The sequence below is a fragment of the Cyprinodon tularosa genome, unplaced genomic scaffold (genome assembly GCF_016077235.1).
Source record: "Cyprinodon tularosa strain WSP-4 unplaced genomic scaffold, ASM1607723v1 ctg112, whole genome shotgun sequence".
NCBI lineage: Eukaryota > Metazoa > Chordata > Actinopteri > Cyprinodontiformes > Cyprinodontidae > Cyprinodon > Cyprinodon tularosa.
The window spans coordinates 804,112-816,978 of record NW_024037916.1 but is presented as its reverse complement, the minus strand read 5'-3'; the positions used below and the strand labels follow the sequence as shown (position 1 = coordinate 816,978).

At 37.9% G+C, this 12,867-nt stretch overlaps 1 protein-coding gene across 1 annotated transcript; it reads left to right on the top strand.

Moving 5' to 3' along the window:
* The first annotated feature begins 194 nt into the window (after positions 1-194).
* Positions 195-4,319, top strand: LOC119793035 (ras-related protein Rab-27B-like). Its single transcript, XM_038299971.1, has 6 exons — positions 195-324; positions 861-1,031; positions 2,006-2,091; positions 2,178-2,281; positions 2,364-2,487; positions 3,762-4,319. The coding sequence occupies exons 2-6, from the start codon at positions 879-881 to the stop codon at positions 3,949-3,951; spliced, it is 657 nt and encodes a 218-aa protein (XP_038155899.1). The 5' UTR covers positions 195-324; positions 861-878; the 3' UTR covers positions 3,952-4,319.
* Positions 4,320-12,867: the final 8,548 nt, after the last annotated feature.

Sequence of the window (12,867 nt, the reverse complement as noted above, 5' to 3'; positions counted from 1 at the left end):
TTATAACACCAAGTGGAGTTAAACTTGTTTTTGTTTTTATTGCAGTATTAAGTGGGGCACGTTCCTTGCTTGTTATTTCTCTGCAGAACATTATCCAAGACAAACAAGTTTTCAGAGAGCTTTTCATGCCTGCCCTCCCCTCCTTCATAAGAAAAGCTCAGCTTCGCCTGGATCTCTGAGGCCTGAAACTCCTCCCTGGATCACATGTGAGATGGGGGGGCTCAGAGTCTGCAATGTGCAGTCGCTTCATGAGAGCCATTATTTTCAATTCATAAAGATTGGAAGGGCTTCTAATGGATGGATGGGATTTCTACAGATAGATCGGTAAGATTCCCCTAACATTTGATGATGCAGGCTATTTAAGGACACACCATCTGTTCATTTAGATGCTCTTGGTCAATTTTACAGCAGAGCGCTTATAAAGTACTCAACTTCTCAAAACAATGTGCCTTGTTGCAGCTCAGTTATTGACAGTTAATCATTTTAAATCCAATTCAAGGGCCAGTAAGTCAGTGTCACGTCTGATAACAATGACCTCATACAGCTCTGAGATGTCTGTGGTTTCTGAAGTCAGTGAAAGGGAGTCCTATTTTCCACAGCGAATTCAGGGAAAACTCTAGAGAGACATTTGACTGCTCATGTGGAATCCAGCTCCAGTCATGTGCTAGTCCTTCCTTGGTCAGGGGGTTATTACGTACTGTTAAGCCTCTGTGATGGTCATGCCGCTTCAGTCCAAAAATACAAAAATACTGCAGCTAAGATGGTAGAATTTAACTCGCCTGGTCAGAATTTACTTAGAATCACTCTAATACCAACTCTACTGTCTACAGTCCCATGAAAACATGCAGAATCTTTTGCAGGTTCAGTAAAACTGCACCATGGTCGACTGCGACTACGATTATCTGATCAAGCTGCTGGCCCTCGGGGACTCAGGTGTGGGAAAGACCACCTTCCTTTACAGGTACACCGAGAGGACGTTCAACAGGAAGTTCACTACCACAGTGGGAATTGACTTCAGGGAGAAGAGAGTGGTGAGCAGCTGAAGATGAAACTTGTTCCTTATTAAAGTATTTCCACAATGTATTCAAGTTGAAGTGAAAATCGACAGTGCATGCACACTACAAATTATTTGAAACATTCATGCAGAAGGTAGTTTGAAGTGTCACTTATGGTTGAAACATGTAGTTCCTCAGCTTTACCTGTTTACAACAAAATGCTCAGAATAAAACGGCTCAGAATAAATTACTAAATATAAATGTGGAAGGTTTTTCTATTAATTATACCACAATCAACCCTAGAATTTCTTCATGTTAAATTTATCAAACATTTTCCACAAGTGGTTCACCTGTTACTTACTGACTTATTTCTAAAATTGACCCAATGTAAGGATAAGCCTGAGTTTATTGTTGATGACAACATAGAACAGAGATGGAAAGACCAGATCTCATTCTTGGGAACTGTTTGGGTGAGTTCTCTGGTGATGTCAGGAGTACTCAGTCAATTTGGTCACATGATAGAAAAAATGTTTTGTTTCGTGTCTGTAGTGTAAGTACAATCAGAGGTGTTACAATAATGTATCTTAACAACAAAGTTCACATAGATGGAGAGATAAGGAGGCTCAAAAATGGAGCCTTGAGGAACTATTGGCCATCATTCTTTTTTATTCTGACTAAGCAAATAGGTGCAACCCTCTCATTTAATAACTTTAGTATGGGCAACTATGTTTCAGTTTGTTTCAAAAGTGTCAAATTATTTGAATGCATCAAGGGCAGAGAAAATATTGAAGGGATTGCAGAAACTACAACAATTGGGTAAAGAATACAATATTTAAAACTGAAAGGCTAGTTAGGACCCATTGTCTGGAAGGAACAAATATATAGATAGACAAGATATCAACATACTATAATTTGTAGCGATTATAAAATAAAATGGTCAAATAATTTCTGTTTGTGCGTCGTAAAAAATCTGGACTTTTCCAGTTGGATGATGCTCTGGTTTGGTTCAGGTGTACACAGGAACTGGTGCAGATGGGACCAGTGAGAGAAACTTTAGAGTCCACCTTCAGCTCTGGGACACAGCTGGTCAAGAGAGGTAATGTGGACATTTTTATCATCTTTCAATCCGCACTATAGCAAGAGGATCTTTCCCAGCTTGTCTAAAAATCGATTTATTCCCAGGTTCCGCAGCCTCACAACAGCTTTTTTCCGAGATGCAATGGGCTTCCTGTTGATGTTCGACTTGACCAATCAGCAAAGTGTCCTTAACGTTAGGAACTGGATGAGTAAGTGGCTTCTTGTTGTTTTAAAGCCTGACTGATTAATAGTTTCATCCTGATTGTAACAACTTCCCCTGCGTTTGTGCAGGTCAGCTTCAGGCCAACGCATACTGTGATAACCCAGATGTGGTGCTGGTGGGCACAAAGGCAGACCTCAAAGACACAAGGAATGTTAACGCCAGACAGGCCAGAGAATTAGCAGATAGATATGGGTGGGTGGAAACACTTCAGTCTTTGCCTAAAAGGAAAGATGTGCTTTTATTTATTGAAAGGATTTTCTTCCTATGTCTAAATTGTTCCTACTACTCCCACTTTACCACCTGTTGGTTAAATCACACTTTTACTGCTAGTTTTGAGGTAAGGACTAAATCATCTTTAAAGCCTTTATAACAAAATGAGGGGAAATTAGTGCCCAGGACCTGAAGAGCTTTATCTACACAGATCAATAGTTTACTATAATTTAATATACAAACAAGAATAAAATAAAAGCAATACATTTCTAAGATAAGGCAGGCTTGGTCAAAGCTGAACAAGAGCTTTAGCTGTACTTTAGACAAACTCCCTGATTATTTCCTAACAACAGATCACTGGGAACAAAGCTTTTAATAACACTTAGTTTCCAGTATATATATATAAACTCAAAAAGAAACTTAAACATAACAAAAAAGTCCACAAAGGGCAGAATCATGGCAATAGTCGGTGGGAGATTCCATTACATACAAGAGATCATGAATCCAGCAAACAGCTTCTAGGTGCCAAACCAACCTGTTATTAACTGTCTGGAGGCATCCAGACCAAAACATGAATATGGTTCATCCTCCTCAGACCTCAGTCAGCCACAGAGCAAGAATGATCAGTTTAAGATTACTTCTTTACTGTGGTTTATTTTTACAGGTTATTTCAAAAGAATTGAGTGAGTGTAACTTCAGACAGAGCTTAATGCCAAAGCAAAAAAAAAAAAAGATCTAAAATATAGAACCAAACTAATCTAAGCAATGCAAAGCAAAATACAATAGCTTACCTCCCCATCCAAAACAGGAGAAAACTAAATGAAACTAAACAGGTTGCTCATACCTACAAGCTCCTCTAAGTGATTTCAGACTGGTTGGGATGAGCAGAAGATGAACGCCAATGTCAGGCAGTTAGGTAAATACTGTAAGCTGGTTCGATCAAAATTAGAAATCAGATGACATAAGATCATGTGTAAGGAATAAAACAAGTCTAAAGAAAGACAATATCTGAAAGTCATATTTTAACGAAATAAGGAAATTCTCCATCCCTCAGCTGATCAACCTTTTTGATTTAAAAATTACATGTTCTACATATTTTGATTAAAATGCATTAAAATCATATAATTTTAAAAACAAAAGTAACAAACAAACAGAGGTAAAAAAAGATGTAAATATTTGTACATCTCTGTAACTGGCTGCATCATGCTATACGACATTTGTGTTTGATTCCTAAAACATTCCGGTGTTTCCATCAGCGTCCCCTACTTTGAGACGAGTGCTGTGACGGGAGTTAACGTGGATTTGGCAGTGACCTCCCTGCTGAACCTGGTGATGGAGAGGATGGAGCAGAGCACATACGGGGCCCACGGCTCCGAACCAAACGGCAGCCCCACCACCAGCCATGAGGCAGAGGAGGCTCCCATTCGGAGGTGGTGCTCCTGTTAATGTCCCCAGCACCAGCTTTGTGGGATGAACAGACCTTAAAAGCCAAACATAGACTGATCGACTCTTTTACACTTCTGGTTTGAAGATCACTACATTTTGCTGCCATTTATTTCTGATTTTTTTGCAAAAATAAAGTTTAGTTTAATTTTGTTTTTTTTCTCTCTGAGACTATGGTAATATCATGAAACAGATATCTTATCTCTTTAAAAATGTTAAAAGCACCTATGATTTTAAAATAAGTAAAACTATCTATTCAGCGGTGCAAAATTGATCAGGCCTAAAAACTTTAACAAAACGAGAACACATTTTATAGAATCTCCTTTATTTTCTCTTGTTGTGTCAAAATAAAATAAACAGCGTTTTGGTCAGTTTGTGCTTCTTGATTGTTGAAAAATATAAATGCAATAAAAAAGAGAAAGTTTTATGAAACAGTACGAGTAGACTTCCCCATCAGCTGAACTTATTCAGAAATAATTGTAGGAATGAAAGTATAAAAAAAGTATAAAGTTAATCATTGCAGAGAAACAAATCTTTTTGATTAATTCTGGTGGTCATTTTTTTTTTAATACAAAATTGTTAGAAGTATTAATACTATTATACTCACAATGAAAGTTTCTTAAATGTATTTTCTAACTGAATTTATCCTCATTGAACTTTAACACATATTTTATCTATATAGCGTATTAACTTGTATGTATGAAAAATAGGACCCTGTGTTGAAATGAGGTGCTTAGTTTAAATCATGTAAAGAAAACAAGTAAAGATGAAGACAAACTGTAAATTAAACTAAAGTTGACCATTACTAAGAAAGTGGAAGGAAACTATGGACAAAGAGGATCAAGTCTCTGTCTTTGTTCCTTGTTGATATTTATATTGCCATGACAATCTATTATAGCCTAACATTACATCTGGCACTTACTTTCTTCTTCCAAATCAGCTGACCTGATTCCATGACAAAAAATAAGCTGTGTATCTACAGCGACTGTTTTGATGATGATCAAAAGCCTTCCTTTTTTTTTTCTGCTTCCTCATTTGCTAAGGGTGGTTGTCTGAGCTGCTTCAAAGTTAAAGAATAAAATCTTATATCCTTTATTTGGTTAAAAGAAAAGTAACATGTTATCTGTTTGTTATCAGACACATTAGTGTGTGAATGTGTGCATGAATGGGTGAATGACTGAATGTAGTGGAAAGCAATGGAGTCCCCTGACTGAAATAAGGCGCCATAAAAGCAGAGACCATTTACAATATATTGGGGGGAAAAAGAGCTAATGAAATATCTAAAAAGTTAATAATAAAATTTAAATGAATGTTTACCGTTATGTCCTGCTGGCGACCTGTCCAGGGTGTACCACGCCTTTCGCCCGTAGACTGCTGGTAGGCACCAGGACCCCTCGCGCCCCCGCTTGGGATAAGCGTAATGGAAAATGGATGGATGTTTACCGTAATGTAAACATCAATCTTTAGTTTTAAAACAGTCTTTTAGAAAACAATGTATAATTTTCTAAATCATAAATGAGGCTTTAATATTTATTTTCATTCAGTATACAAAGATCAGGATTGTTGAACCATAAACTGAATTTTATTGATAAAAAATCTCAAAACTCATTACAGATGACTATTGCTCTACGATCGTCTTAGAGAAAAAGTTTGGATTTTTTTGTTATTTTTTTTTAGTTAGTATTGTTGTTATTCATATACATGATGGATTTAAATGTGAAGGGAGCATTTTAAAATAGATTTAAGCCAATATAACCACATCTGCAGAAATATTGTGATTAGTGTGAGGAATTTATGCAGGAGTCTAAGCACTTTTGGCACTCAATTTTTTATTTGTGATTCTTGTTATAATAGTTTATTTTCATTCCCTGTTATTTGATTATTTAAAATGTATAGCAGTTTGGCACTAAGGTGTTATTTCAAATATTCGACCCAACTTGATTCATTCCCCAAATTCTTATGTTTAGCCTAATTTAGGCCTTCTGGTTTTTTATTAGAGTATCTATCAGTATATAAGGCAACATCACAATCCCAGTGAAAGCTTTAGCCTTTCTTTACATTACCCTATTGTATATTTAAATCTCATAATACTACCAAACCTTATTGGGCAATAGCTGCATTAGACAATCCAAACATTTAGAGTTTTTGAGAAGCCAAAAGCTTTTATGAAGTAATGATAATTATTTCAATGTTTTATTTTCATAAATATATCTGTGTTTTTAAAATTGATTCAACATTAGTAGCAGATTAACAAAAGGTTGGAGGGACAAAAAAAGGTTTTGCTAAAAAAATTCAACTTTTCATATCATTCTTCAAACACAGGTTAAACCATATTGCATGAAGTCTGGATATCAGCACATTGGCTCATAGTACATTTATAAATAAAAGCAGAAAACAATTTATGAAATTGTTTTGTTTGCTATATCTATAATATAACTGTAATGAAAATTAGATCCAGATGATGGCAGCAGTGCAACAGATGAATTTCAGTTGGATTTTAAAATACCAGAAAGGTTAAAGAAAGATAGTAGAACATGTCATAGAGGATTTTCTATTCAATTCAGTTTATTTTTTATAACGCAAATTCACAATCCATGTCATCTCAAGGCACTTTACAATTCACCAGATCATACAGTCAAATTGATTCAAAGTTTTCTACAGTATCAAAGGAAAACCAGTTGATGGTATCGACTCATTGACTCGAAGGCAATCCCTCACACTAAAAGCAGATGTTACATAACCAACACGGTAATCGGTTCTTGCATAACAGAGTTTTTGCTCTGTTCAAGTTTTTCATTTTGGGTCTTTATATGAAGCAAAGTATAAACCCTAACCCTAACCCTAAGGTTTAGGAACTCCCTAATAGAGATGTTCTGATATTATAATTATTTTATCTCCCGATATGATTACAGTGCTTGTGCTGTTAGTATCGCCCAATACCGGGTACAGATATCAGTATGTTACAAAAAAATATGTATAATCATACTACGCCTGCCTGACTGTGATATGATTATCACTGTGAGGCCTGGCTGATGTTAAACCCTATAATGGAAGCATGAATGAATACAGCTAATGTAAGCCATTTATTTTTTAAATAGAAATGTAGAAAAAAAACGGTAGTAGAGGGGCAGCAAGCTCCATCTCTGACAGGTGTCGGATGGTGAGCCCTTCACCTGTCTACAATAACAGACAGCAGGAAGCAGTACGGTGCCACTGTTTTAAGAGTGGTAAAGAAGACTGTGTCAGAACTAATGAAAATAACCAGTAAATAGAGACATTTGAATTGAGAAAGCTTCCTGGAGGGGAAGCGAAACCTTGGAGCCTTGGAAACCAAGTGTTTTTAAACTTTATGGAATGACTATGACCTGGATGACTGAGAATTTTCATCAGCAAACCAGTAAATAGATTCCTGTTCTAATTCCTATTTTATATTGCATAATATTGGATCAGTGCCTGGACTTCAATACTTGCCCACTCTGATGCCAGAATTTTTGGCAGTAACTGAGACATTTCCGACACTGATATCGGAATAACTCTTCAGAAGTTAAAGACTACTTTCAGTTATGGGAATTTTCTTTTTTTTTTCATTCATCTTGTGGATTGGAGATTGGGTAATATAAGTAATTAAATTAGTTTACAAATGTGAAATATAATCAAACCAAACCAAAGCTACTTAATAAATGGAGAGAAAGGATTTTCCAACTGCTTTAATCACAGTCTAGACTCAAACCATTGTGTCCTGCACAGCATCTGTGCCGTACTGTAGCTGTTTAACACTACATCCCTGACGGTTTCCCTTGCACATTAAAAGGGAGTCCAGCACAGATAACTTTTGTCTTTGCTCTATTATATATGAAACCCTTGGCTGAACTCAAATGTATTTATTTTGTGCAACAGACCCAGCAAACTGTTGGTTTACAGAGTGATTCGCTGCAACAAACAAATATCCAGGGATTTACCAGAGAACTTTTTCTTACTACTCCTGCTTTGTGAAATTGAGCCCTGCAGGCTGGTTGATTTTGGCTACATCATCCTGTAGGTGTGATTTGTTGATACCAACCTTAGATTTTTTATTTTTTTGAGGCTTATTGAAATCAACTGTAACTATATGCTCATTAAGGAGGAGCAAATGCTGCAAGTCTGTGACTTCATGTAATATGCTGGGTGTCCTTTGATATTTTTTTCCTATTCTAATTTTAAACATAATTAAACACAGTTAATTGTGTCTTTATTTCTTTAAACAAACAAGAGGAATGCAACAAAATAGTAGATAGATAATATTTAGGAATTGGGTTCAAATAAAATCAGAGATTTAACAGATCTGTTTGATTAATTTGAATATCATGGGATTGAATCAGGGCTGGACTGGGACAAACTTTTTACCATTTGAGCAGAGACAGGCCCACCTGATATTGATGAAATGACAGTTAAACCTACCAAGGTCAAAATGATCAATTTCACTGTATGATTTGGTTAAGTTGTCTCTGTAAAGTGTTGTGAATTGGTGCTACGGTATATAAATAAACTAAATTTAATTGAATCAGTAATTTATTTTATTTTTTCAGTTACATACGTTTCTGATACAGATACTGGAAACAGTTTTTAACTTTAACAATGTTATTGCCCTGTTGGACTTACATGTAAGCAAACAATAGAATGCATTACTTAAAATACAATTTCAAAATAGAGAAAAATAAAAGTAATTACAACCTCGAAATACAAAACAATACATATGGTACAATTCAAAAATAACTGCAAAGCTGCTCCTTGTATAGGAACCAATGTAGTTCTGATTGTAAACTATGTCAGTTTGTTGTCTTTCTTCGGGTTATGAGTATCTTGTTCTGAGTATTTCTTAAAAGTAAACGGAAGTTCTCACCTCATGGACATTTCTAACCAGTAGCTCTAAAGTGAACCCAGAAGTCTGACGTACAGGTACAGTGAAAGTAAAATCGTGCTCTTTTGCAGAATATTTTTTTCATTTCAACAACAAACTGAAATAGCATTCTGTAATACTCTGTGCTACTCAGGGTTAACATAAATTATTTTAGTTTACATATCTCAGCTGTGTCTCCGAATTTACAGTACATTCGTATTCCAGCATAGAGCGGCTGAGTGAAGGTGGTCTGCACTCTGTGGAGAAGAGTCATGTTCTCAGAGACGTTGTAAAACGACAGAGTACCTGCTCGTTGATTCACATACACCCCAATTCTGGAAAATTTAGAACCAGGGATGAGAGTTTGGATTTTGTTGTGCAAAAAAATGTTTTTGTTTAAGCTACAAAATAAAGCCCAGGACTTGTCATTAGCTCCAAACTCAGTGTCTGCTTTATAGACCTCCTTATAAGCGACTGCCACATAGCCTCCCAGTCCGCCCAGCTTCACCTCCCAGTAACAGCGCCCAGTTAGACTCTGTCTACTAAGGATCTGGAATGGTACAGAGAATCTCTCTGGATGATCAGGAGAAGTCTGAGACATTAATGTTATTCTTCGATTCCCCTCATCTAACAGCAGCTGTTTGTGAGATGTTTTTGGATCACGGGAGATTTTATTTGTAAACTTTAAGAATCCAGATCTTTTCTTGGGGTCTGGTTCTGGTTCTGACAGTAAAACATCCACTTCAGTAACTCTCAATGAGATGTCTGCCCATTTCCTCCTTAGGGTGTCCTGAAATTTATCTCCCAGCTCTGAGACAGCTGCTATCACATCTTTAAAGTACCTCGGATGACAAACATTGATGGTGGAGGAGTAGTCAGGCTCACTGAGAGATGACAGTGAGGAAAAGTTCAGAAAAAAATGGTTATGATCCTCTGTCTGTAAGAGATGCTGCAGCTCAAAATCTTTCTTCTTCAGCTCACAGATCTCCTGCTCCAGCTTCTCCTGAAGATCTTTAACCCTGCTCACTTCAAAATCCTGCTGGGATCGGATCTGCTGGCTCAGTTCAAAACTCCTTTGCTGAAGGAGATATATTACCTCAGTGAATATTGACTTATTTACCTGGACCGCTTTTTCAGCAGAGACAATTATGGCCTCCATCTCCTGTTGAAGCAACTTAAAATCTTTCTCTCGTTCCTTAATCTTCTGCTGGATGTCTTCTCTTCTCACCTCCAGCTTCTTCTGCTTCTCCATCCTCTCTGCTTCACCTGAAACGATGTCATGACCTTTATGTTCATCCACAGTGCAGACGTAACAGATGCTCTGCTGATCAGTGCGACAGAACATCTTCATCACCTCGTCGTGGTGTGAGCAGATGTTCTCATGGAATTGAAAGGATGGATCCACCAGCTGGTGCTTCTTTAACCGAGCCACATCATAATGAGGCTGGAGGTGATTCTCACAGTAAGACAACAAACACATCAAACAGGACTTTATGGCTTTTAACCCTCTTCCAGGGCAGATATCACAGGCCGTGTCATTGAGTCCGGCGTGGCTTTGATCAGTAGGAGCAGCTCTAATTGCAATCATCTTCAGCTGCTCAGTTAAAGCTTCCAGCATGATGTTTTTCACCAGGGTAGGTCTCAGTTTGAAGATCTCCTTGCAAAATAGTCTATCATTCTGCATTGAACGCATGTATCTCCCTGTGCAAAAACCTAGCAAATCTTTTTTTGATCTCCTTGAGTTGACTCTTGTCTCTCTGCTCCACCCCATTTTAGAGAACTCCACAGTGAATCTGATCCACCTGCCTGCCTCCTCTTTACCAGCAATCCTCCAAGCACTAACTAGGTCCAGACAAAGGTAGCCTGACTTGGATCTCTTCCCCTCTTCCCCCTTGGACGCCACCCCGCACCCCCGGACGAACGCCTCAAAAAGCGTCATTCATCCTCTCACTATCAAACTACCTTGGATTCAGCTGACTTCTGCCTCATCTTCAGACACTGTCTGTCCTCCACGGCTCTCAGCAAACAATCAAGCTAGTTTGTAAACTCACTTTGCTGCTCAAATAAAGAAACCATTAATCCTCCATATCCTGTTTCTTCTGCATGTGGGCCAAAAAGATCCCCTCAGTCATGTCAGAAAGTGGGCAGCCTAGTGGTTGGGGCATTGAGCTTGGAATCCAGTGCTTCTGAGTTCAAGCTCCACTCCCACAGACTGCCACTCTGGGTCCCTGAGAAAGACCCTTAACCCCAGATTGCTCACGGGCGCTGCACAATGGCAGCTCACTGCTCCCCAAGCAGCAGTGGTTGCATAACCCATGTAAGGAGGCCTTAGTCCTCGACGTGGCCGGCCCAGATTGTCATGATGGGTTCACTAGTGAGACCCATTATGCAGAACACCACGGAGACGGAAACAGAAGTAAAAGGTTTAACAGTGTTTATTGTCACAAGCACAGGGTTAATCACTGGTTCTGGTTCAGGCCAGGGGAACTGGTTCACTGGAGTCTGCGTGGGAAACAGTTCAGTTAGCGTTTGCTCAAAGGAGTTTGATTCTGACAGTTTCTGATTCGTACCTTGAGGGTTCTTGGTTAAAGCCTTGAGGGGGAAACTGTTGGGTCCGGAGATAGTTTGTTCAGCAGAGTCCGTTAGCTGCTTCAGCGTCTTACTTCTTGAGAGTGAGCTGACCTTGGCTTTTGAGTTTCCAGCTCTAGTCCAGAGCTGCATGGGAATCCAGAGAGGGACTTCAGGTTTGGCTCAGAGGGCAGGCTCGGCAGGTTAAGCTTTCTTTCTGTAAGGGGCTACGTCGTCTAAGACAGTATGCTGGGAACTGGTAACTCCATCAACAAGGATAAAGGCTGAGGTATAAATGCCCAGGCTCCTTCTGTAGTGCCCAATTTTTTGTTTTGCCTTACATTTTTCTTTTTTTTCTTTATAAATATTTTATTTCTTTTTATTCTTTTGCCATAAGTTTTGTCTGCAATGGAGTTATCGGGCTTACTTCTGGCCAGTCTGTATAAGTACTGAAAGATCTAAACTTTCATCTCAAAGAGAACAACTCCAATCTTAACCAGAAAATAATTTGCAAGTGATTTGGCTACCAGCTGATAGTGACACTAAGCTATAGGGTAGAGGATTTTTTTGGGCCCGGACATGTATTGGCCCGTTACTAGGTGTGACGCCGTCTTCTAGGAGCTGTAATTGCTTAATATGTGGAAGAAAAAAAGAAAAAAAAAAAAGACAAGAAGCGAAAGCTCTTCTACTAATCAGTGGAGATAAATAACCGATGACATGAATTAGGCTGAATTCTTTATGATACGACTTTGTGAAACTACTTAAGTTGTCACACAGCATTAACATGTTTGAACTAAAATCTTAATTTTATTTATTCATTTTTGCTTTGCTCATAGTTATCTAATGCAGCATGCTGTCCCTTTTACTTTTTTAAATTCTCAGCAGTGTCAAAAGCTACACTTATAACATTCTCAATATACAATCAGTAAGTTACTGATCCTTGAGTTTTTTTTTATTCGGTTTTGGAGTTACTGAAACACTTTTATTTCTCCTTTAGGTGACAAAGTTTCACTTCTAGAACAGTATTCAACCCTCCTGATCTCTGCTCCTCTCCTTATGGATCACTACCAAACAAGATCTAACAAGGAGGGAGGCAGAAGATATATAGACAGCTAATGAAAACAAGCTGAGTTTGCATTGACATGCCATCTTGGTAACTTTTCAAGTTTTACTTCCACATAAATGAAACCAACCAGTGAGGGAGGCAATCCAGAAGGCATGTTATTTGGAATTATGAAATCATGGCTCTGATAAACCAGGAACCATGAAACCTACTGGAAGCTGCTGTTTCAGAGTTGTGACCTCTAAGTCTGCATGGTAAAGGAGACATAACCTGGTATTTTACATAAACAACCCTTTAAAACTGGCTTTTTAAATATGTTTAATAATTTTTGGGAGAAAAGAAATTAAGTAATTTTCATTTTGACTCCTTTTCATACCTCTCATTCTCTTGTACACAAGACAGCTTGACTTTT

What these genes read in the sequence shown, in the direction of transcription:
- LOC119793035 (XM_038299971.1), top strand. Translation starts at nt 879, where the DNA reads ATGGTCGACTGCGACTACGATTATCTGATCAAGCTGCTGGCCCTCGGG. An exon ending in GACACAGCTGGTCAAGAGAG is followed by an intron (nt 2,092 to 2,177) that starts GTAATGTGGACA and finishes ATTTATTCCCAG; the next exon opens with GTTCCGCAGCCTCACAACAG. An exon ending in GAATTAGCAGATAGATATGG is followed by an intron (nt 2,488 to 3,761) that starts GTGGGTGGAAAC and finishes TGTTTCCATCAG; the next exon opens with CGTCCCCTACTTTGAGACGA.